General features: G+C 36.6%; 4 protein-coding genes and 1 long non-coding RNA gene across 5 annotated transcripts; all 5 read right to left on the minus strand.

Annotated features, from left to right (window-relative positions):
- Positions 1-233: 233 nt before the first annotated feature.
- On the minus strand, positions 234-1,266 carry LOC131733196 (olfactory receptor 6N1-like). The gene has a single exon (XM_059021158.1). The coding sequence runs from the start codon at positions 1,264-1,266 to the stop codon at positions 352-354; it is 915 nt and encodes a 304-aa protein (XP_058877141.1). The 3' UTR covers positions 234-351.
- A 5,089-nt stretch (positions 1,267-6,355) lies between these two features.
- On the minus strand, positions 6,356-7,695 carry LOC117968335 (olfactory receptor 6N1-like). The gene has a single exon (XM_034915985.2). The coding sequence runs from the start codon at positions 7,670-7,672 to the stop codon at positions 6,707-6,709; it is 966 nt and encodes a 321-aa protein (XP_034771876.2). The 5' UTR covers positions 7,673-7,695; the 3' UTR covers positions 6,356-6,706.
- Positions 7,696-12,522: 4,827 nt separating this feature from the next.
- On the minus strand, positions 12,523-13,560 carry LOC117968334 (olfactory receptor 6N1-like). Its single transcript, XM_034915984.2, has one exon. The coding sequence runs from the start codon at positions 13,486-13,488 to the stop codon at positions 12,523-12,525; it is 966 nt and encodes a 321-aa protein (XP_034771875.1). The 5' UTR covers positions 13,489-13,560.
- A 1,297-nt stretch (positions 13,561-14,857) lies between these two features.
- On the minus strand, positions 14,858-19,611 carry LOC117968361 (uncharacterized). Its single transcript, XR_009326103.1, has 4 exons — positions 19,540-19,611; positions 16,979-17,153; positions 16,009-16,247; positions 14,858-15,788 (listed from the first exon to the last, which is right to left on the minus strand). It is a non-coding gene; the product is annotated as an uncharacterized LOC117968361 (long non-coding RNA).
- Positions 19,612-21,685: 2,074 nt separating this feature from the next.
- On the minus strand, positions 21,686-22,778 carry LOC117972925 (olfactory receptor 6N1-like). The gene has a single exon (XM_059021157.1). It carries the CDS (start codon positions 22,776-22,778, stop codon positions 21,813-21,815), a length of 966 nt encoding a protein of 321 aa, XP_058877140.1. The 3' UTR covers positions 21,686-21,812.
- Between the last annotated feature and the right edge of the window lie 2,140 nt (positions 22,779-24,918).

The following is a 24,918-nucleotide window of genomic DNA, read 5'->3' on the forward strand; positions in this document are numbered from 1 at the left end:
GAATAAAATCCGAACTGTTGCCATATACGTTACAGTTTTCTGATAGGGTACCATGTTTTGTAATTATAACATACCTGTCATCATTATGCACTGAAAGTGAATAATAAGGCATTTCAATCTATTCACCTATTTGTTATGATTACCTGTAACTTCCAGTTGCATATTGGATTGTAGACTGCAGATGGAACGAAGTAGCAGCCGCAGTTTGATATGAGAATGAAATTAATTGAGTCTTGATTTCTGGGTCAATTTAAATTGAGCTCAAGGCCCAGCTTCCTTACACAGGTCAGTTGTCCTGACTCAAGAATCATGCATAGTTAAAATAAAACAAATGTACTAAATATTAACAAACTAGGTTTTGACAGTGTGTGGAATGTTACATAGTGCTCTAATTTGCTTTCTTTGGCGCATATTTACAACCCTTTTGCGTACCTCTGGCAGGTTAAGACCGTACATGAGTGGGTTCAAAAGCGGAGGAATTATTAGAAACTCTAATGACAAGGTGATAACAACAATTTGGGGTAAAGCCTTAGAGTCTAAACGGCTAAGAACTATTTCACAAAGCATGGTGATAGAATAGCTGATCAGTGTAGTTAAATGTGGGAGACATGTTTGGAGAGCTTTCCTTCTGAATTCCTTGGAGCTTTTCTGACAAACAATAAGAATTTGTACATAGGAAAACAATATAAAAAACAGAGGTGGAAAAATTGCACAAATAGTAACTACAAAACCAACAACATTGTTTAGAGTAGTTGGTACACAAGATAGTTTAACAACTGACCAGTTGGAACAATACAGTCTTTCAATGTGGTTTCCACACAAAGGCAGTCTTGAAGAAAACAAAAGAACAAGGGCCATGCTACAGAATGGAGATAGCCAGGCACCAAATAGTAATTTACAAACAACTCTATCTGTCATGATATTTGTATAGTGTAAAGGTTTACAAATGGCCACATATCTGTCATATGCCATCACTGTTAAAATGGTAAATTCAGCAATTGCATAACCATAGATAACAAATATTTGAATGAAACATCCAGCATGAGGAATCACTTGGGTCTCTGATAGAAGATCAGCCAGAAGTTTAGGATAGAAACCAGCAGTTCCATAAAGGGCGTTAACAGATAAACTACAGAGAAAGATATACATAGGCTCATGAAGGCTTCTTTCCAGAAATATTACTAAAACAAGAACTATGTTTACAAAGACTATCAAGAGGTACCCTATAAGAGCAAAGACAAAATATACATATTTTGTATTACCCATGTCCCCAAATCCAGTGAGTGTGAAAGTTTCAGTGTAAGACATGTTTTCCATTTCCGTTTCATGTGTTCAGAATGTCCCAGCCAAGGAGTCCTATTGATTAAAATACAGGTGGAAATATTGAGTCAGAACTCCTTGGTATGTATTCCAGGCAGGCAACCCTTTAAAATATTTTAAAAATCTGATCTCATAACACTGTGTTAAAACATTTATTTCAGCCACTAACCAACTTTTGAAAACACATGCCATAGTTGTTATGTTGCAATAACATGTATTACTTAATTGTAATGGGAGTGTCACACACTCACAGTTATTTTATTAAAAAACAAAACAAAACAAAAAAACCTTTGTATTATACAGTTTGTTTATACAGTTATCTTTTTATTAATGGACTGTAAACTACTATTTTTAATGACTACTAGAGTGACAAATCTTAAAAACATGCTATGATATGAACAGCTTTATAATTTGAATGAAACATTTACAGATTTTAATGTGACATTTTTCACATGCCAGTACAGTCAAATTAGTTGTCAGAATTACCTTCTAGACAGCATGCCAGTGGTTTTCAACCCTGGGCCTCCCGTAACCAACAGTCTGGATTTTTGTTTCAACCAGGAACTGCATTTTGTTTTAAACTGGCATTGTTTTCCAGTGCGCAGCAGCCTCTGCAGTGTTGAACAGTGTTTAGATACAGTGATTTCCATGATGCTAATGCTGCTTTCGATGTGTTTTTTCTGTATGTTTATGGCCCACAAATGCAGTTAGAGTTTTTGCAACATTGACATATAATGTAGATGAAAAGGTTAAATATAAAAATCTAGCAATTAACTTGCTACCGAAACATACGACCACAATAACACCTCTGTCTGTGGTTATATTGTATTGTCTGTGGTCTTTGTAACCACCTGCTTAATGTTTGAAATCATTTAAAAAAAATGTAAAATATAATTTACCTGTCTTCCAACAGCCTTAGTCCGAGCACTCTGCAACAGATAATACAGATGCAGTGTGTTGTCAAATAGAGCATTGTGCGGCTTTATATCCTTCACTCTGGGAGGTGCTGTGTTCAGTTTCCATGTTTAAAATATCCAGGAGTCAACAGGGATCAAAGCAGTTTGTGTCCAAAGGCCCTGAGCACTCGGCTGACTGGCTGGGGATATCATTAGCTAACTTTGTACCTATTATACATGTTTCCAGTAAGTTCACATTCAAGATATGCCTTACTTTACCTCCTTTGTATCCCATGCTGTCTGTATATATTATTTCAACCCAATCCCACTTGTTTTTATATTTATTCGTCTATCTTGGGCCCTATTCACAAAACTTTCAGGACTGTTTAAAGGAATGTTTTTTCTAAATATTTGATATGCCAGAATGTTTACAAACATTCTCCTAGGTTACATTTCTCAAGTTTTCCTCAGGATCAGATAACACTTTACATTAAGTGCATCTAATGACTGTGTATTTACATAGTAGTTACTTCATAAATATATGTGTCCTATTACATAATTTCAATATTATTATGCACAGTAACAGTGTACTTAATGTGTAAATATTTTTGCACGATATAACCCTCTGACACGATGGCTTGTGTGGTGACATCAGGCCAGGAAATAGACAAACAGTTTTGGTGATTGAATTGCGCTGTTGTGTAGCTCTCCTGTCCCAGTGTGTAGCTGCACGGTAGTGGGCTCCAGCCGGACTCCGGCGGGGAACACATCAGGACTGACCAGAGTCACTGTTGAACCGGTGTCCACTAGAGCAGTACATGGAACCTCCTTGACTTGAATGGGGACGTGGCAGAAGTCCCCTGCAGTGGTCCTCCCAACCACTATGGCCGGGCCTGTGCTGTCCCTCTATGCAGACCCCTTGGCGCTTGCCCTGCAGCTGCTGTGTGGGGGGGGGGGGGGGGCGGGGGGGTGTTTGGTACCGTCCGGTGCTTCTCTTTGCTGAATTGGCCCGGGCAGGCTTTGGATGGTGTGTGGTTGGACCCCTCAGAGGCACAGTCACACCCTACCTCCTCGAGCACAGCCTCGACTCATTCTGCATGAGCCATGGTGATCTCTAGGGAGGTTGGGCCAGCAGGCCGGACCTACTGACTCAGGGCAGTCAGGGTTAGTCCACGGACAAAGGCCTCCATGGCCAGATCCTCTTGCGTGGCTTGCGGATAATTGGGGTACCCTCTTCGGGCCACGTATCTGACGTCAGCCGCCAGTATTCCCATTTTCTCTCCTGGGCCTCGGATTCAGTTAGCCAGGCGTAGGCGCAGGCCGACTGCATGCTCCACTCCCCCGAAGCGACACTCTAGGGCTGTGGCTGACACCTCATACTGGACCATCTCTCTTGGACCCAGGTCCGGCAGAACCTGCAGCGCTTTCCCCTCCAGTGCAGCTGCCAGCTGTCCAGCCTTCTCGGTTACCATTCTGAACTTAGCGTGGTAAGCCTCCCACAGGGATTTCCCATCATAGCGGCCTGCCTTCACTGTCTGCCTGCTCGCTATTGGCATTATGTTACTCCCACTCTGCTCTCCCTCTCTCCCGCGAGCGGTGCGGGGGCATGTCGGGGCTTAACTCTACGCTCACCCACCAAACACACACTTAGCTCGGCTATCAGTGTTGCACTGGCAAAATCAGCTTTTTTTATACAGTGCAGAACTAATTTATTTTAACATATTGTTTAGGGACTTTGGAATACCTGCACGGTGGATAGTAGTATCTACACGTATCGACAATAACAATCCAAAGAAAATCTGCACCATTGTTAAAGATTTTCTAACAAGTCTGGCATAAACAATTTTTGGCTGCAACTTAATTAACCCCTTAGTTTACACTGCCTCAGATTTTCTGATCACATTGTAAATTCCAGATTTCCTAAATCCATTGATGGAAATGTCCGGTCTGCTTTTAATTTTTTAAGCAAATTGGCTTAATCACTTGCTGCCATTCTCATTTTGACATCCGACACATTATTTCCCTTTAACCTGTGCTCCATACCACCAGTCTGTCAGAGGGTGGAATTGCACACTGTATGCCACACTCTGATTGGTGGAAGTATTATTGGTGATCCAATCCAAACCGCCAATAAAACCAAAATAAATTCCACTCCAAAATGTCCCGTTATATGGCATGATAAAAAAAATATATATTAAAGGAAGGATGGTTGGTGTTTCTTATGCGTTTCACTTAAAACCGGACATTAGTGCGTCCGGGTTTGTTAATTCCAGCCACCCGGACACAGATGCCAATTCCCGGACAGGTGGCAACCATATTTATAATGCTCCCCAGAATGTTCTGAAAAAAGGACACCAATTCCAAGATGCTAATGTAAAAAAAATTAAATAAATAGATAAATAAATAAATAAATTGTGAATTCTTATAGGAAGAGTCAAATACGGCCAAAAAATGCCAGGCAGCCCTGCCATATCCAACAAAAACTTTATTGTTATTTACAAACCCAACGAAACACATGATGTACCTGTGCAGGGCCACAGGCCTGCCACAATAACATAAACCACTTTTTATTTCTTATTATTTTTCATTTACTATTGGAAGGAACAATAAAACATTTGTTTAAATAACTAAATGAAAAAGGTCAGTCATGTCCTCACCATTTTTGGCTTTAATTTACTGAATGTACAATCATTTCAAATACACCCGTCCCAACCGATCCCTTTTATATATTTTAGATTGTACTCTAATACATAAACAACATTAAAAAAGTAGCCTTAGTTATGATGTCATTTTACATACTGATAACGTGTTAGAACATAATACCATTATTGATTATTTATTTCACAATCATTTATCAAATTAAAAACATATCTTAAAAGCAGATAAGCAGTCACGAAAGCCAATTCATTTTCTATTAATCAATTGATTTTCGTCATCATTTTCGTCATCATTTTTCTGTGTTTCGGTTTGTTGTTGTTGAAAGATGCTGTCTGAGCTCCAGTCTGACTCTAGGCCTGGTAACTCCTCACCTTCATGCAGATGATACAATGTTGTACTCTGCAGGTTCTTGTATATCTTTGGTCATCAAGGAACTGAACAGAGCTTCGTTGCTATTCTGCAGTTCACTCAAGCTTATTTAATACAACAGCTTAAAGCAAGCGGCACTGGAACATGTAATAGAGTACAAATACCCGGGCATATGGTTGGAAACTGCTTTTACTTTCAGAACACATATTACTTCTGTTAAACAAAAAATCAAGGCTAAATTGGGTTTCTTGTATCATAATACAATTAATTTTACTCATTAGATTTGTAACCTGAGCGCCCTACCAAACCCATCACTGTGATGTGTATGAACTGCTACATTGGCATTCTTTAACTACTTGGCTTCTTAAAGCCTGTTAAATGTTTGTTTATATTACAATAACTGGTAAAGTGCTAGCCTATCTCTGGAATGTACTTACCTTTTCTACTTCAAACTATCAGCACTTTTGGTTTTTACTTTTGGTAGCACTTGTTTGAATTTTCAGCAGCAGATAGTTGGAATGTTTTACAGAGGGATTTGAAATTGACCGACCTTTTTAGTCATAAACTGATCCTTGCAATTGTTAAATCTGCATCGAAAGGGCTGGATTGTATTGTTTTATTTTACTTATTTTAGTGATGTGTTGTGATTTAATGTATGTATTGTTTTATTCGGTTACATCAGTATTGTTTTTAATTATTTTGTATGATGGATGTTAATTATATGTTGTCTTTGCTGCAGTTTGAGCCTTCTTGGCCAGGTCACCATGGTAAATAACAACTTCTTCTCCATGTTTTTTTTTTTCTTTTTACCTGGTTAAATAAAGGAATTACATTGAAAGAATTAGAGGCTATTTATTGAGGAATGGTCCTGTATACCCTCAGAAATATTTCAAAAGCATGCATACTCAATGCAGTTGCTCTACAACCAGTTGACAAATATGCTTTTTTGTTAATGAAAAAACACACATATTTTGTAGAAATAAAGTTTTATTGAACAAGATTGATTTTTTTTTTACACTGGCCTCTTAAATAAAGAAGGTATGTTCCTAAGAAAACAACTTAAAATATACAGTATTTTTTTTTTTATTTCTCTCATTCTGTGATAGCAGCTGTGACTTTATTCAAACACAACATGTTTCAGAATACAGTCTGAACTGTTGCCATATACGTTACAGTTTTCTGATAGGGGACCATGTTTTGTAATTATAACATACCTGTCATCATTATGCACTGAAAGTGAATAATAAGGCATTTCAATCTATTCGCCGTTGCATATTGGATTGTAGATTGCAGATGGAATGAAGCAGCAGCCCCAGTTTGATATGAGAATGAAATTAATTGAGTCTTGATTTCTGGGTCAATTTAAATTGAGCTCAAGGCCCAGCTTCCTTACACAGGTCAGTTGTCCTGACTCAAGAATCATGCATAGTTAAAATAAAACAAATGTACTAAATATTAACAAACTAGGTTTTGACAGTGTGTGGAATGTTACATAGTGCTCTAATTTGCTTTCTTTGGAGCATATTTCTAACCCTTTTGCGTACCTCTGGCAGGTTAAGACCATACATGAGTGGGTTCAAAAGCGGAGGAATTATTAGAAACTCTAATGACAAGGTGATAACAACAATTTGGGGTAAAGCCGTAGAGTCTAAACGGCTAAGAACTATTTCACAAAGCATGGTGATAGAATAGTTGATCAGTGTAGTTAAATGTGGGAGACATGTTTGGAGAGCTTTCCTTCTGAATTCCTTGGAGCTTTTCTGACAAACAATAAGTATATTTACATAGGAAAACAAGATAAAAAACAGAGGTGGAAAAATTGCACAAATAGTAATTACAAAACCAACAATATTGTTAAGAGTAGTTGGTACACAAGATAGTTTAACAACTGACCAGTTCAAACAATATAGTCTTTCAATGTGGTTTCCACACAAAGGCAGTCTTGAAGAAAACAAAAGAACAAGGGCCATGCTACAGAATGGAAATAGCCAGGCACCAAATAGTAATTTACAAACAACTCTATCTGTCATGATATTTGTATAGTGTAAAGGTTTACAAATGGCCACATATCTGTCATATGCCATCACTGTTAAAATGGTAAATTCAGCAATTGCATAACCATAGATAACAAATATTTGAATGAAACATCCAGCATGAGGAATCACTTGGTTCTCTGATAGAAGATCAGCCAGAAGTTTAGGATAGAAACCAGCAGTTCCATAAAGGGCGTTAACAGATAAACTACAGAGAAAGATATACATAGGCTCATGAAGGCTTCTTTCCAGAAATATTACTAAAACAAGAACTATGTTTACAAAGACTATCAAGAGGTACCCAATAAGAGCAAAGACAAAATATACATATTTTGTATTACCCATGTCCCCAAATCCAGTGAGTGTGAAAGTTTCAGTGTAAGACATGTTTTCCATTTCCGTTTCATGTGTTCAGAATATCCCAGCCAAGGAGTCCTATTGATTAAAATACAGGTGGAAATATCGAGTCAGAACTCCTTGGTATGTATTCCAGGCAGACAACACTTTAAAACATTTAAAAAATCTGATCTCATAACACTGTGTTAAAACATTTATTTCAGCCACTAACCAACGTTTGAAAAGACTTTTGCAATAAAAGGTACTACTTAATTGTAATGGGACTTACACATTGACAGTTGTTTTATTTAAAAAAAAAAAAACTAACAAAAAAACTTTCTATTATTCAGTTTGTTTATTTTTTTATTAATGCACAGTAAACTACTATTTCTAATGACTACTAGAGTGACAAATCTTAAAAACATGCTATGATATGAACTGCTTTATAATTTGAATGAAACATTTACAGCTTTTAATGTAACATTTTTCACATGCCAGTACAGTCAGAATTACCTTCTAGACAGCATGCCAGTGGTTTTCAACCCTGGGCCTCCCGTAACCAACAGTCTGGATTTTTGTTTCAACCAGGAACTACATTTTGTTTTAAACTGGCATTGTTTTCCAGTGCGCAGCAGCCTCTGCAGTGTTGAACAGTGTAGATACAGTAGATACAGTGATTTCCATGGTGCTGCTTAGGGTGTGTTTTTTTATGTTTATGGCCTATAAATGCATTTACATGTTTTGCAACATAGACATATACTGTACAGGAAAAGGTTAAATATATAGAATCTAGCAATCAACTTGCTACCGTAACATACAACCACAGTAAAACTTCTGTCTGTGGTTATATTGTATTCTGTGTGATCTTTGTAACCACCTGCTTAATGTTTGAAATAAGAAAAATATAAAATATAATTTACCTGTCTTCCAACAGCCTTAGTCAGAGCACCCTACAGCAGGTAATACAGATGCAATGTGTTGTCAAATAGAGCATTGTGCGGCTTTTTATCCTTCACTCTGGGAGGTGCTGTGTTCAGTTTCCATGTTTAAAATATCCAGGAGTCAACAGGGATCGAAGCAGTTTGTGTCCAAAGGCACTGAGCACTCGGCTGACTGGCTGGGGATATCATTAGCTAACTTTGTACCTATTATACATGTTTCCAGTAAGTTCACATTCAGTCATTGGGCCCTTTTTGGCCCTGGCAGACTTTGGGTGGTGTGTGGTCGGGCCGTCTCTTCCCCTCAGAGGCACGGTCGCACCCCCCCCCCCCCTCCACCTCGAGCACAGCCTCGACTCATTCTGCATGAGTCACGGTGAGCTCTAGGGAGGTTGGGGCAGTGAGCCAGACCTACTGACTCAGGGAAGTCAGGGTTAGTCCACAGACAAAGGCCTCCATGGCCAGATCCTCTTGCGTGGCTTGCGGATAATTGGGGTACCCTCTTCGGGTCACGTACCTGATGTCAGCCGCCAGTATTCCCAGTTTCTCTCCTGGGCCTCGGATTCAGTTAGCCAGGCGTAGGCGCAGGCCAACTGCATGCTCCACTCCCCCAAAGCGACCCTCTAGGTCTGTGGTTAACACCTCATACTGGACCATCTCTCCTGGGCCCAGGTCCGGCAGAACCTGCAGCGCTTTCCCCGCCAATGCAGCTGTCAGGTGTCCAACCTTCTCGGTAGGCCCCCAGCCATTAGTGAGTGCTACCATTCTGAAATAAGCGTGGTAAGCCTCCCTCAGGGATTTCCCATCAGAGCGGCCTGCCTTCACTGTCTGCCTGCTCGCTCTTGGCATTATGTTACTCCCACTCTGCTCTCCCTCTCTCCCGCGAGCGGTGCGGGGGCATGTCGGGGCTTAACTCTACGCTCACCCACCAAATACACACTTAGCTCGGCTATCAGTGTGGCACTGGCAAAATCAGCTTTTTTTATACAGTGCAGAACTAATTTATTTTAACATATTGTTTAGGGACTTTGGAATACCTACACGGTGGATAGTAGTATCTACACGTATTGACAATAACAATCCAAAGCAAATTTGCACCATTGTTACAGATTTTCTAACAAGTCTGGCATAAACAATTTTTGGCTGCAACTTAATTAACCCCTTGTAAAAATAAATAAATAAATAAATAATAACACAAAACTGCTTAACCTAAAAAAGAACAGTTGTACACGTTCCACAGTAGCAGGTGCAGTTTACACTGCCTCAGAGTTTCTGATCGCAGCGTAAATTCCAGATTTCCTAAATCCATTGATGGAAATGTCCGGTCTGCTTTTAATTTTTTAAGCAAATTGGCTTAATCACTCGCTGCCATTCTCATTTTGACATCCGACACATTATTTCTCTTTAACCTGTTCTGCATACCACAAGTCTGTCAGAGGGCGGGATTGCACACTGTATGCCACACTCTGATTGGTGGAAGTATTATTGGTGATCCAATCCAAACCTCCAATAAAACCAAAATAAATTCCACTCCAAAATGTCCTGTTATATGGCATGTCAAAAAAAAAAAAAAAATTAAATGAAGGATGGTTGGTGTTTCTCATGCGTTTCACTTAAAACCGGACATTAGTGCGTCCGGGTTTGTTAATTCCAGCCACCCGGACACAGATGCCAATTCCCGGACAGGTGGCAACCATATTTATAATGCTCCCCAGAATGTTCTGAAAAAAGGACACCAATTCCAAGATGCTAATGTTAAAAAAATTAAATAAATAAATAAATAAATAAATAAATAAATAAATTGTGAATTCTTATAGGAAGAGTCAAATACGGCCAAAAAATGCCAGGCAGCCCTGCCATATCCAACAAAAACTTGATTGTTATTTACAAAGCCAACAAAACACATTATGTACCTGTGCAGGGCCAAAGGCCTGCCACAGTAACATAAACCACTTTTTATTTCTTATTATTTTTCATTTACTATTGGAATGAACAATAAAACATTTGTTTAAATAACTAAATGAAAAAGGTCAGTCATGTCCTCACCATTTTTGGCTTTAATTTACTGAATGTACAATCATTTCAAATATACCCATCCCAACCAATCCCTTTTATATATTTTAGATTGTACTCTAATACATAAACAACATTAAAAAAGTTGCCTTAGTTATGATGTCATTTTACATACTGATAACGTGTTAGAACATAATACCATTATTGATTATTTATTTCACAATCATTTATCAAATTAAAAACATATCTTAAAAGCAGATAAGCAGTCATGAAAGCCAATCCATTTCCTATTAGTCAATTGATTTTCGTCATCATTTTCGTCATCATTTTTCTGTGTTTCGGTTTGTTGTTGTTGAAAGATGCTGTCTGAGCTCCAGTCTGACTCTAGGCCTGGTAACTCCTCACCTTCATGCAGATGATACAATGTTGTACTCTGTAGGTTCTTGTATATCTTTGGTCAAAGAACTGAACAGAGATTTGTTGGCATTCTGCAGTTCACTCAAGGTTAATATAACAACTTAATAAAACAACTTAAAGCAAGTGGCACTGGAACATGTAACAGAGTACAAATACCTGGGCATAATGGTGAAAACTGCTTTTACTTTCAGAACACATTTTTCTTCAGTTAAACAAAAAAAATCAAGGCTAAATTGGGTTTCTTGTATCATAATACAATTAATTTTACTCATTAGATTTGTAACCTGAGCGCCCTACCAAACCCATCACTGTGATGTGTATGAACTGCTACATTGGCATTCTTTGACTACTTGGCTTCTTAAACCCTGTTAAATGTTTGTTTATATTACAATAACTGGCAAAGTTCCAGCCTATCTCTGGAATGTACTTACCTTTTCTACTTCAAACTATCAGCACTTTTGGTTTTTACTTTTGGTAGCACTTGTTTGAATTTTCAGCAGCAGATAGTTGGAATGTTTTACAGAGGGATTTGAAATTGACCGACCTTTTCAGTCATAAACTGATCCTTGCAATTGTTAAATCTGCATCGAAAGGTCTGGATTGTATTGTTTTATTTTACTTATTTTAATGCTGTATTGTGATTTAATGTATGTATTGTTTTATTCTGTTACATCAGTATTGTTTTTAATTATTTTGTATGATGGATGTTAATTATATGGTGTCTTTGCTGCAGTTTGAGCATTCTTGGCCATGTCACCGTGGTAAATAACAACTTGTTCTCCACTGTTTTTTTTTACCTGGTTAAATAAAGGAATTACACTGAAAGAATTAGAGGCTATTTATTGAGGAATGGTCTTGTATACCCTCAGAAATATTTCAAAAGCATGCAGACTCAATGCAGTTTCTCTACAACCAGTTGACAAATATGTTTTTTTTTTTTCATGAAAAAACACACATATTTTGTAGAAATAAAGTTTTATTGAACAAGATTGATTTTTTTTTTACACTGGCCTCTTAAATAAAGAAGGTATGTTCCTAAGAAAACAACTTAAAATATACAATATGTTTTTATTTCTCTCATTCTGTGATTGGAAATCCCCGTGGCACATAGTGAATGTTACATACACTGAACATCTGTTTCTGTCTATTTTCTGTCTCAGCTGTGACTTTATTCAAACACAACATGTTTCAGAATACAGTCTGAACTGTTGCCATATGCGTTACAGTTTTCTGATAGGGTACCATATTTTGTAATTATAACATACCTGTCATCATTATGCACTGAAAGTGAATAATAAGGCATTTCAATCTATTCACCTATTTGTTATGATAACCTGTAACTTCCAGTTGCATATTGGATTGTAGACTGCAGATGGAACGAAGTAGCAGCCGCAGTTTGATATGAGAATGAAATTAATTGAGTCTTGATTTCTGGGTCAATTTAAACTGAGCTCAAGGCCCAGCTTCCTTACACAGGTCAGTTGTCCTGACTCAAGAATCATGCATAGTTAAAATAAAACAAATGTACTGAATATGAACAAACTAGGTTTTGACAGTGTGTGGAATGTTACATGGTGCTCTAACTTGCTTTCTTTGGCGCATATTTCTAACCCTTTTGCGTACCTCTGGCAGGTTAAGACCGTACATGAGTGGGTTCAAAAGCGGAGGAATTATTAGAAACTCTAATGACAAGGTGATAACAACAATTTGGGGTAAAGCCGTAGAGTCTAAACGGCTAAGAACTACTTCACAAAGCATGGTGATAGAATAGTTGATCAGTGTAGTTAAATGTGGGAGACATGTTTGGAGAGCTTTCCTTCTGAATTCCTTGGAGCTTTTCTGACAAACAATAAGTATATTTACATAGGAAAACAAGATAAAAAACAGAGGTGGAAAAATTGCACAAATAGTAATTGTAAAACCAACAATATTGTTAAGAGTAGTTGTTACACAAGATAGTTTAACAACTGACCAGTTGGAACAATACAGTCTTTCAATGTGGCTTCCACACAAAGGCAGTCTTGAAGAAAACAAAATACCAAGGGCCATGCTACAGAATGGAAATAGCCAGGCACCAAATAGTAATTTACAAACAACTCTATCTGTCATGATATTTGTATAGTGTAAAGGTTTACAAATGGCCACATATCTGTCATATGCCATCACTGTCAAATTGGTAAATTCAACAGCTGCATAACCATAGATAACAAACATTTGAATGAAACATCCAGCACGGGGAATCACTTGGGTCTCTGATAGAAGATCAGCCAGAAGTTTAGGATAGAAACCAGCAGTTCCATAAAGGGCGTTAACAGATAAACTACAGAGAAAGATATACATAGGCTCATGAAGGCTTCTTTCCAGAAATATTACTAACACAAGAACTATGTTTACAAAGATTATCAAGAGGTACCCAATAAGAGTAAAGACAAAATATACATATTTAGTTTTACCCATGTCCCCAAATCCAGTGAGTGTGAAAGTTTCAGTGTAAGACATGTTTTCCATTTCCGTTTCATGTGTTCAGAATGTCCCAGCCGAGGAGTCCTATTGATTAAAATACAGGTGGAAATATTGAGTCAGAACTCCTTGGTATGTATTCCAGGCAGGCAACCCTTTAAAATATTTTAAAAATCTGATCTCATAACACTGTGTTAAAACATTTATTTCAGCCACTAACCAACTTTTGAAAACACATGCCATAGTTGTTATGTTGCAATAACATGTATTACTTAATTGTAATGGGAGTGTCACACACTCACAGTTATTTTATTAAAAAACAAAACAAAACAAAAAAACCTTTGTATTATACAGTTTGTTTATACAGTTATCTTTTTATTAATGGACTGTAAACTACTATTTCTAATGACTACTAGAGTGACAAATCTTAAAAACATGCTATGATATGAACAGCTTTATAATTTGAATGAAACATTTACAGATTTTAATGTAACATTTTTCACATGCCAGTACAGTCAGAATTACCTTCTAGACAGCATGCCAGTGGTTTTCAACCCTGGGCCTCGCGTAACCAACAGTCTGGATTTTTGTTTCAACCAGGAACTGCATTTTGTTTTAAACTGGCATTGTTTTCCAGTGCGCAGCAGCCTCTGCAGTGTTGAACAGTGTTTAGATACAGTGATTTCCATGATGCTAATGCTGCTTTCGATGTGTTTTTTCTGTATGTTTATGGCCCAAAAATGCAGTTAGAGTTTTTGCAACATTGACATATAATGTAGATGAAAAGGTTAAATATAAAAATCTAGCAATTAACTTGCTACCGAAACATACGACCACAATAACACCTCTGTCTGTGGTTATATTGTATTGTGTGTGGTCTTTGTAACCACCTGCTTAATGTTTGAAATAAGAAACTTGCAGTAAAATATAATTTACCTGTCTTCCAACAGCCTTAGTCCGAGCACTCTGCAGCAGGTCATACAGATGCAATGTGTTGTCAAATAGAGCATTGTGCAGCTTTATATCCTTCATTCTGGGAGGTGCTGTGTTCAGTTTCCATGTTTAAAATATCCAGGAGTCAACAGGGATCGAAGCAGTTTGTGTCCAAAGGCCCTGAGCACTCGGCTGACTGGCTGGGGATATCATTAGCTAACTTTGTACCTATTATACATGTTTCCAGTAAGTTCACATTCAGTCATTGGGCCCTTTTCACTTGATCAAATTAAAGTGAGTGTTAAAGTTACAGAACAACCTGTACTGTTTACAAGATATGCCTTACTTTACCTTTTTTGTGCCCCATGCTGTCTGTATCACAGCAATACATTATTTCAACCCAATCCTTCTTGTTTTTATTATTATTATTATTATTATTATTATTATTATTATTTATTTCTTAGCAGACGCCCTTATCCAGGGCGACTTACAATTGTTACAAGATATCACATTATACATTATTTCACATTATACAGATATCACATTATTTTTACATACAATTACCCATTTTTTACAGTTGGGTTTTTACTGGAGCAATCTAGGTAAAGTACCTTGCTCAAGGGTACAACAGCAGTGTCCCCCACTGGGGATTGAACCCACAACCCTCCGGTCAAGAGTCCAGAGCTCTAACCACTACTCCACACTGCTGCCCTTTTATATGCTTTATGCATCTATCGTGCGCCCTATTCACAAAACTTTCAGGACTGTTTAAAGGAATGTTTTTTTCGAAATATTTGATTTGAAGAATGTTTACAAACATTCTCCTAGGTTACATTTCTCAAGTTTTCCTCAGGATCAGATAACACTTTACATTAACAGTGTCTAATGACTGTGTATTTACATAGTAGTTACTTATTAAATACATGTGTACTATTACATAATTTCAATGTTATTATGCATAGTTACAGTGTACTTAATGTGTAAATCTTTATGCATCATAAATATAAGGGCACAGTTGTATCACAAACGATATATCCCTGTGACACAATGCCTCATGTGGTGACATCAGCCCAGGAAATAGACAGACGGTTTTGGTGAGTGAAATGTGCTGTTGCGCCGGTTTATAATAAATAAAAAGATTTAAACACAAAACACTTTTTTTAAGCAAAACAAACGAACAAACAGATACAAAACAAGTACCATGCTGTTTCCACTCCACCATACGTAGCAATTGTTATGATTTTAATTGCTTAACCTCATTTAAAACCATAAATCCTTACCAATACGATCCTGAAGCAAGCGATAATTATAAAAGCAATTATAAACAATTGTAATAGCTGACTTTCAAAAACTATAAACTTTCTCTCCTCAGCTGTATTTGGGGGTTACAGATTTCTTCAGCAGCTTCTGAAGTTCTGCAAAATATGGAGATGAACGTACAATTAGAATGCTGAATTTGCTTTCATATTTATTTCAATATTATAGCATGTTATAACATCACTTGGATGACAAGTACATAATAAAATACTGGATGCAGCTACTACAGAAATAACTTTGGACAGGCATTATAAAAACGTGAAAATCAAGCACTGTGATTATGGAGGAAACTGATAAGTAAACAGGATGGTTTCTTACTCTGAACAATCAGATTGGTAGGTGTCAGGGTCAGATAATGGGTCCAGCTTGTTTTCATTTTCCTCAACTTCCTCACTTTGTATCAACATCTCATCTTGAACTGGTTTTAAGGATTGTTCTGCTTCTGATCGTCATCTCGTTCTGGAGATGTTGAGTTTGTGCAAGGTGAGCCAATTTCATCCGTTTGCACAGCTGCATCTTTGAAAGTTTTTTGGGTGTGCTATCATTCACCTGCACAGCTGCAGTAACAATTACAATGGTAGTATTATTTTACATGTAAAAGGTGGAATAAGAGCATCTTGATCTCACAGTGTTCTAATTAAAAGTAATGACGTATACATTTGTGATGCCGTTTTTCAGAATTATTCTGCACTTGACGGTAGTTAGCAGATTGCTTGTGAACTGCTAATCATAGTGTCATTGCTGTTCAGTTATACATTCTAACATAACCATTTACTGTAGGGAATGTAAGATTTACTTTACAGCTAGATTACTAGACTTTCTATCCATCTATCTATCTTCAGTCGCAGAAGAAAGTATTGTCATCCTTAAAGTGAAACAATGTTATTCACTAATTTATTTAGTTTATTATTATTATTATTATTATTATTTATTTCTTAGCAGACACCCTTATCCAGTTTAATACACCTTAGTCTCTGTAAGTCGCCTTGGATAAAGGCTTCTGCTAAATAAACCAATAATAATAATAATAATAATAATAATAATAATAATAATAATAATAATAATACATATTGTTAAACTATACTTATTTAACAGTGATATGTTTTTGAAGTTAATTAAACACTCATTCATCCTAGCAAGTACTATTAAAGATTGCAGGTCAGTTATCTGAGTTCAGACAGGGGGTGCCAAAACTTATATCTGCAGCTCAGGAAGTGCCCTGATTGTGAATTATGATGATATCTTGTTTTTATGAAAATGTTACTACTGTTTTAAATTGTACTCTTACCCACGCCTTTGTAAGGCAATCTCCATTTCGGTGTTTGGACTGCTGTCTGACAGCTTTCTACATCTACACCACACCCTGCTGGAGGAAATGATTCGGATTCACTAGTGTCCTCTACGCTGTCCTTTGCTGCACTGTCATTTATGCTTTCGTGATCTTTATGAGACTCTTGCAAGATCTGTTAAAAAATAAAATAATGTATAACAGGACTAACAATTAATCGCACACATTTGTTTGTAAAACCTGTGGATTTCCATTTACCCTGTAGGGAAGATGTAATGACCTGTACTATTAGTAATCCGATCATCTGATCTGTGTAGTCAGAAAAAAAATACAATAGACACATAGCGACAAGCTTCCATTTCACATTTCTGTAATAACAGCCAAGGTAATAAAAGGTAGAAGAAAAAAAATGACAATAAAAAGTGAAATACTTCATATACGATCGATTTCAAAGTGCTCTGCATCCATATGAAGTAGCACATTATTGGGACCCTTACCTCAGCTGTGTTACGCTTTCTTATTGCTCTGCGTTTCTTTTTCCTCAGAGGCTGGGGCACATCTGAGCACAGTGTAGACAACTCAGTTGCGCCATGCCAGTTTGCTCTTTTAAGTTTTATGCTTTTTTTGTTTCAGTTGGGAATTGAAACAGAGAACTCCTGTTTGGTGGGGTTTCCACATCTGGCAGCAATACCCCTTTTTGGCATTTTCCAAATCTGCCTCCCATACCGTTACAGTGTTACAAGGCAGCTGCGTTCCCCTTCACTTCCGCCGGCGTCTCCCGAGAGGAGTTTTCTAAACCAGGAAGTGGCTGGTTTTTTTTCTGATCGAATTAAAATGTAATCATATCCTGATGTAACTATCACTGACACTTATCTGCTCCCATATTGAATCGTATTTTGTCATATTCTTGTACTTACTAGAACTGAAGTCATTGTATTTTATCTTGCTCCTAATTGTATCGATACTTGTACTGTGATTCTTGAAATGTATTTTTTGTTTATGACTAAGTCGCCCTGGATAAGGGCGTCTGCTAAGAAATAAAGAAATAAAAATTACAGAAATAGGCTGAACAGAGCTCAATAAAAAATAACCAATTAAAAGTTTCAGTTACCAATAGTTTTATCATACTCTGGGACCCGTGGGGAACACATGGTGAAAGTAAAAAATATTTAGATTTTCGCTGGATAGACACTTTAATGGAGCCCTGGGCTCTCCTTTTGTAGAATGTGGCTGCTCCCAATTAGCACCAATTATTCTATTAAGGAGCAGCCACATTCTCACATGTTTTTGGCAGGGACAGGAATTAAGCCCATCCCTGCCAACCACCACCAAAACACAAACAAAACACCACAATATCTTGCTCTGATCATTCAGTGTTCTGTTTAGACCACAAGTATATATTTAAAATAAATAGCAATACAGTGTGTACGTTTTTTTTATTAATCGATTAATTCAGGGAGTATTTTACCCGGCAGATCTTTACTTTCATTGTCAACAGACTATGCTTTGACACAGATGCATTTCGAAACCTGTATATGGACTCTTCACAACCGTCTTTAGAAAGAACCTTGACCTCAGTCTGTTAACTTACATCCTCTGTGTTGTTTCCTACCTTTTCCAGTTTTAAATAAAGGGCTGCGGGCTGTTTGGATAAGTCAAACGCAGGCAGAGCGGAGACTGGCATTTATTGACTAAACTCATTCTCAAGGACTCCAAATCAAAACAACAATAGAAATCTGAAATTATTTCAGGCATTTTAAGGCATAGGTGTAGAAAGACGGGGTCAGGTTTTTCAGCGACGGGCCAGCTGAGAATTCGAGTACTGAGTTATGATTTAAATCTGTTCTTAACTCCAACACACACACACACACCTACCTTAACATTAGGGTTGGGGTTAGGACCATAGAAGAATCGCATTTATGGCAATTCATTTTGGTTTTCAACATTTAATATAGTTGGGGGAAAAAAAAAAACTATTAGCGGCAATCTCACTCACCATCAAAAACTTTCTCTGTATCGGTGGCCATAACAGAGAAGACAGGAGGATAAATTGTAAGCGGTGTGGTACAATGCCATGGTCTCGAGAACAAGCAATGGCTCATAGAGAACGTTCCATGTGTTCAAAAGAATGTCGTAGTTTTACATTGGCCCGTCTTTCTGCACCTATGCCTATTTTAAAGTTGATATAAAACACATATCACAGGCAGTATTGTTTGAACTACTGACACACAGCTCTATTCTGAACTTCAGCAGCACACCACTGGATTGGAATGTAAGCAAAGACACATTTCAAAACTAGTCCCAGTAAGCATGTTACCAAAAATATATATATACTGTATACATATAATTGTGAGAGATGGCCCTCTCTCTGGTTCTTTTTCAGCACTTTCGTGACCCAGATACACGACAAAAATAAACAAACAAAAAGCCTAGCTCCTCTTGGAGCCCTAAACTAAACTTTGCACAGAAACCTTGAACTGTGAAACGGGGCAGCTACTCTGCTTACCGGCTTAAAAAAACACTTTTCACAAACACTGATCAAAAAAAGGTTTTCTCACTACCTTTTCTTTCTCTTTCTACGGTTGCACACACTCCCAACCAGGCTCTTCACTCAGCAGCCCCCAATAGACTGACTGCCTTTCTTTTATGATCATCAGCTGGCAAACAATTAATCAATTTGAAAACACTTATACACTCCATTGTGGCATTCTGGGGAATGTAGTCCTGAACCTCCAGGACTATTTTCTTTCTCTTTCTCCCCATCCTGCCACTAATATATATATATATATATATATATATATATATATATATATATATATATATATATACACACACACATACAGAGACAATTATGACCATGATTTGTTATGAAACAATCATAAATAAACATAAATAATTGAATTGCGTATAATTGTTTATTTCTTAGCAGACGCCCTTATCCAGGGCAACTTACAATTGTTACAAAATATCACATTATTTTTACATACAATTACCCATTTATACAATTGGGTTTTTACTGGAGCAATCTAGGTAAAGTACCTTGCTCAAGGGTACAGCAGCGTCCCCCACCAGGATTTGAACCCACGACCCTCCGGTCAAGAGTCCAGAGCCCTAACCACTACTCCACACTGCTGCTCATCAGTAACGTGTATAACACATTAGTGATTAAACAGTTTTGTGATAAGTAAAACAAAATGGTTTTTTATTGTGTATTATTAGATGTATTACTCGAAGCGTTAGACATAATACTTATGGTAATGCAACGAACAAAAACAAAAACAGAACTGTAACTCTGAACTGTACACCCTACTCTTAAACTATGCAGCTTCTCCTTGTTCTTCAAGGATCTGAAACAGCGGGCCCTCATGCTGATTTCTGCTGTCACCTTGTCATTATTTGACACGACAAACACATAGCAGAGAAAATAATTGGATTAGTTTGGAGAGTACTTTTATAAACTGACTATGTGCTTATGCAATTATAATGACACACGAACACTATACATATGCCAACTGAAACTAATTACACTTTTTAAAAAGATAGGTACAATTTAAATAAATAAATAGAATTAAATGTAGTAACTCCTCTTCATAGTCACAGAGGGAGCTATTTCATGTACGTGCTGCATAAGCACCACTGGCTATCTGTTTTGCATTACTTTTGAGTAGTGCTGTGTTTGAAGGTTCGTTCGCTAGCCAGGAATTCGAAGGTAGTTTTAGCGGATGTCGTGCTTCAGTAAAATATGTACTGGATACCAAGTGTACAAGACAATATGAACTTTTGGTATTATAAATGAGATGTACTTTTAAAACATCAACAGCATAAAGAGCAATACACTTTCTTCAAACAATGTTCAATGTTTTTTTTTTTTTTTTTTTTTTAAACAATAAGAAATGTAGGCGTGCACACTATGATGTGGAACGCGCCTTTATTACCTTTATTGCTGCTCTGAAAAATATACTTTTATATGGAAAACAATTTTTTTTTTTTTTTTTTTACACATCATACTTTTTACACATCATGTAATTTCTGGAAGTGATTTATTTCAAAGTGTTTTAAATTTGATTAGAATATCAGTCAGAGATTTCCTTTGACTTGATTGGTCACTATCAGGTCTCTAATCTCTGGTAAAGGGCCTTGAATGTTCTTTCAAACTATGTTTAGTCTCTGTTCCAAATCAACTTGCCAGAAATTATGTAAATACAGCATACACTTACTTATATAATTTACCTTTTTTTCTGTTTCATGAAAGAAACTCTCTGTACACACCCTTTGAATGTTTTCTTTCAAAGTAGACAACACTATGATTCCTCACTGTCATATACATTCAATCTATCTATTTATATTATAGCAAATAAAGTAAAAAAATAAATTAAAAAAATAGAATAGTGTTTGCTGTCAGCTGCAGCACAGTAACCACAACTGAGATCTCTGGTTTTATTCCACATGATATATGAATAAAAATAAAATGTGGTTCAAAATAACATTGTACACCTGTTCTCAAATAAAACCAAGGAAAACAAAAAAGCCCCACAAGAAACACCTCCTTAAAAAGGGATTCCATTACTTTTGTTTAATTGAAACAAGAAGAGGAAGACTGAATTTAAACACACTGTGGCACAAAATGGCAGAAAAGAAGATTCCAAAAAACACAAAATACTCTGATAACACAAATACAACTTTCAAGAAATTATACAGTTGTGAGTTTTTTTCAGTGAAAAATGAAAATACTATTATTTGCAGTCATGCATATGCACAAACTGAAGGACTTTTGTTATTTAGTATAAAAGTACACAAACATAATCTTAACAAGAAAGTACATGATACATAATAGTTAGTATTTTGCAGCGTGTGAGCTGTCTAATATTGGTATAATTTGCTTTCTTCGGAGCATATTTATAATCCTTTTCCGTACCTCAGGCAAGTGGAATCCATACAAGAGAGGATTAAGAAGGGGAGGAATTATTAGACACTCCAATGACAGGATGGCAGCAACAATTTGGGGCATATCCTTTGAGTCTAATCGACCAAGTGCTATTTCACAAAAACCTGTTATTGAATAGTTGATCAGTGTAGTTAAATGTGGGAGACATGTTTGGAGAGCTTTCCTTCTGAATTCCTTGGAGCTTTTCTGACAAACAATAAGTATATTTACATAGGAAAACAATATAAAAAACAGAGGTGGAAACATTGCACAAATAGTAATTATAAAACCAACAACATTGTTTAGAGTAGTTGGTACACAAGATAGCTTCACTACTGACCAGTTGGAACAATACAGTCTTTCAATTTGGTTCCCACACAAAGGCAGTCTTGAAGAAAACAAAAGAATAAGGGCCATGCTACAGAATGGAAATAGCCAGGCACCAAATAGTAATTTACAAACAACTCTATCTGTCATGATATTTGTATAGTGTAAAGGTTTACAAATGGCCACATATCTGTCATATGCCATCACTGTTAAAATGGTAAATTCAGCAATTGCATAACCATAGATAACAAATATTTGAATGAAACATCCAGCATGAGGAATCACTTGGGTCTCTGATAGAAGATCAGCCAGAAGTTTAGGATAGAAACCAGCAGTTCCATAAAGGGCGTTAACAGATAAACTACAGAGAAAGATATACATAGGCTCATGAAGGCTTCTTTCCAGAAATATTACTAACACAAGAACTGTGTTTACAAAGATTATCAAGAGGTACCCAATAAGGGTAAGTAGAAAATATACATATTTAGTTTTACCCATGTCCCCAAATCCAGTGAGTGTGAAAGTTTCAGTGTAAGACATGTTTTCCATTTCCGTTTCATGTGTTCAGAATGTCCCAGCCAAGGAGACCTATTGATAAAAAAATAAAGCTGGAAATAAATCAGATCTCTATACCACTAACAAACTTTTGAAAATACATGCCATAGTTGTTATGTTGCAATAAAATGTATTACTTAATTGTAATGGGAGTGCTAAATACTGACAGTTGGTTTATTTAAAAAACTATCATATGAGTTTAGTCATTTTTAAACTGTCAGGTGAAACATTTTTGTATTAATGGACAGTAAACTATTATTTTTAATGACTACTAGAGTGACAAACCTTCATTAAAACACGCTATGATATGAACAGCTTTAAACCTTGAATGAAACAGTACAGCGAAGAAGAAAAAAGTCATATACAGTCTATTGATACATTTCAACTGTTCACTTGTACTTAATAATGATGTCTTAGTAATGTCTTATGTAATAGTGTGTAATTTACAGATTGTAATGTATTATTTTTCACATGCCAGTACAGTGACAAATTAGTTGCCAGAATTACCTTCTAGACAGCATGCCAGTGGTTTTCAACACTGGACCTCCCGTAACCAAGTCTGGATTTTTGTTTCAACCAGGAACTACATTTTCTTTTAAACTGGCACTGTTTTCCAGTGCACAGCAGCCTCTGCAGTGTTGAACAGTGTTTAGATACAGTGATTTCCCTAAAGCTAATGCTGCTTGCTGTGTGTTTTTTCTGTATGTTTATGGCCCACAAATGCAGTTAGTTTTTGCAACATTATATGCTGTACATGAAAAGGTTACATAAACTGAAGTTGGTATATTGTGAAATGTCTTTAAAATCTAGCAATTAATTTGCTACCATAACATAGGACCAAAATAACACATCTGTCTGTGTTTATATTGTATTGTCTGTGGCCTTTGTATCCACCTGCTTAATTTGTGAAATAAGAAACATGTAAAATATAATTTACCTGTCTTCCAACAGCCTTAGTCCGAGCACTCTGCAGCAGGTAATACAGATGCAGTGTGTTGTCAAATAGAGCATTGTGTGGCTTTATATCCTTCACTCTGGGAGGTGCTGTGTTCAGTTTCCATGTTTAAAATATCCAGGAGTCAACAGGGATCGAAGCAGTTTGTGTCCAAAGGCCCTGAGCACTCGGCTGACTGGCTGGGGATATCATTAGCTAACTTTGTACCTATTATACATGTTTCCAGTAAGTTCACATTCAGTCGTTGGGCCCTTTTCACTTGATCAAATTAAAGTCAGTGTTAAAGTTACAGAACAACCTGTACTGTTTACAAGATATGCCTTACTTTACCTTTTTTGTGTCCCATGCTGTCTGTATCACAGCAATACATTATTTCAACCCAATCCTTCTTGTTTTTATATGCTTTATGCATCTATCGTGCGCCCTATTCACAAAACTTTCAGGACTGTTAAAGGAATGTTTTTTTTGAAATATTTGATTTGAAGAATGTTTACAAACATTCTCCTAGGTTACATTTCTCAAGTTTTCCTCAGGATCAGATAACACTTTACATTAACAATGTCTAATGACTGTGTATTTACATAGTAGTTACTTATTAAATACATGTGTACTATTACATAATTTCAATGTTATTATGCATAGTTACAGTGTACTTGATGTGTAAATCTTTATGCATCATAAATATAAGGGCACAGTTGTATCACAAACGATATATCCCTGTGACACAATGCCTCATGTGGTGACGTCAGCCCAGGAAATAGACAGACGGTTTTGGTGAGTGAAATGTGCTGTTGCGCCGGTTTATAATAAATAAAAAGATTTAAACACAAAACACTTTTTTTAAGCAAAACAAACGAACAAACACATACAAAACAAGTACCATGCTGTTTCCACTCCACCATACGTAGCAATTGTTATGATTTTAATTGCTTAACCTCATTTAAAACCATAAATCCTTACCAATACGATCCTGAAGCAAGCGATTATTATAAAAGCAATTATAAACAATTGTAATAGCTGACTTTCAAAAACTATAAACTTTCTCTCCTCAGCTGTATTTGGGTGTTACAGATTTCTTCAGCAGCTTCTGAAGTTCTGCAAAATATGGAGATGAACGTACAATTAGAATGCTGAATTTGCTTTCATATTTATTTCAATATTATAGCATGTTATAACATC

This window comes from Acipenser ruthenus, unplaced genomic scaffold (assembly GCF_902713425.1).
Source record: "Acipenser ruthenus unplaced genomic scaffold, fAciRut3.2 maternal haplotype, whole genome shotgun sequence".
NCBI classification, from domain to species: Eukaryota; Metazoa; Chordata; class Actinopteri; order Acipenseriformes; family Acipenseridae; genus Acipenser; species Acipenser ruthenus.

What these genes read in the sequence shown, in the direction of transcription:
- LOC131733196 (XM_059021158.1), bottom strand. Translation starts at nt 1,266, where the DNA reads ATGGGTAATACAAAATATGTATATTTTGTCTTTGCTCTTATAGGGTAC.
- LOC117968335 (XM_034915985.2), bottom strand. Translation starts at nt 7,672, where the DNA reads ATGGAAAACATGTCTTACACTGAAACTTTCACACTCACTGGATTTGGG.
- LOC117968334 (XM_034915984.2), bottom strand. Translation starts at nt 13,488, where the DNA reads ATGGAAAACATGTCTTACACTGAAACTTTCACACTCACTGGATTTGGG.
- LOC117972925 (XM_059021157.1), bottom strand. Translation starts at nt 22,778, where the DNA reads ATGGAAAACATGTCTTACACTGAAACTTTCACACTCACTGGATTTGGG.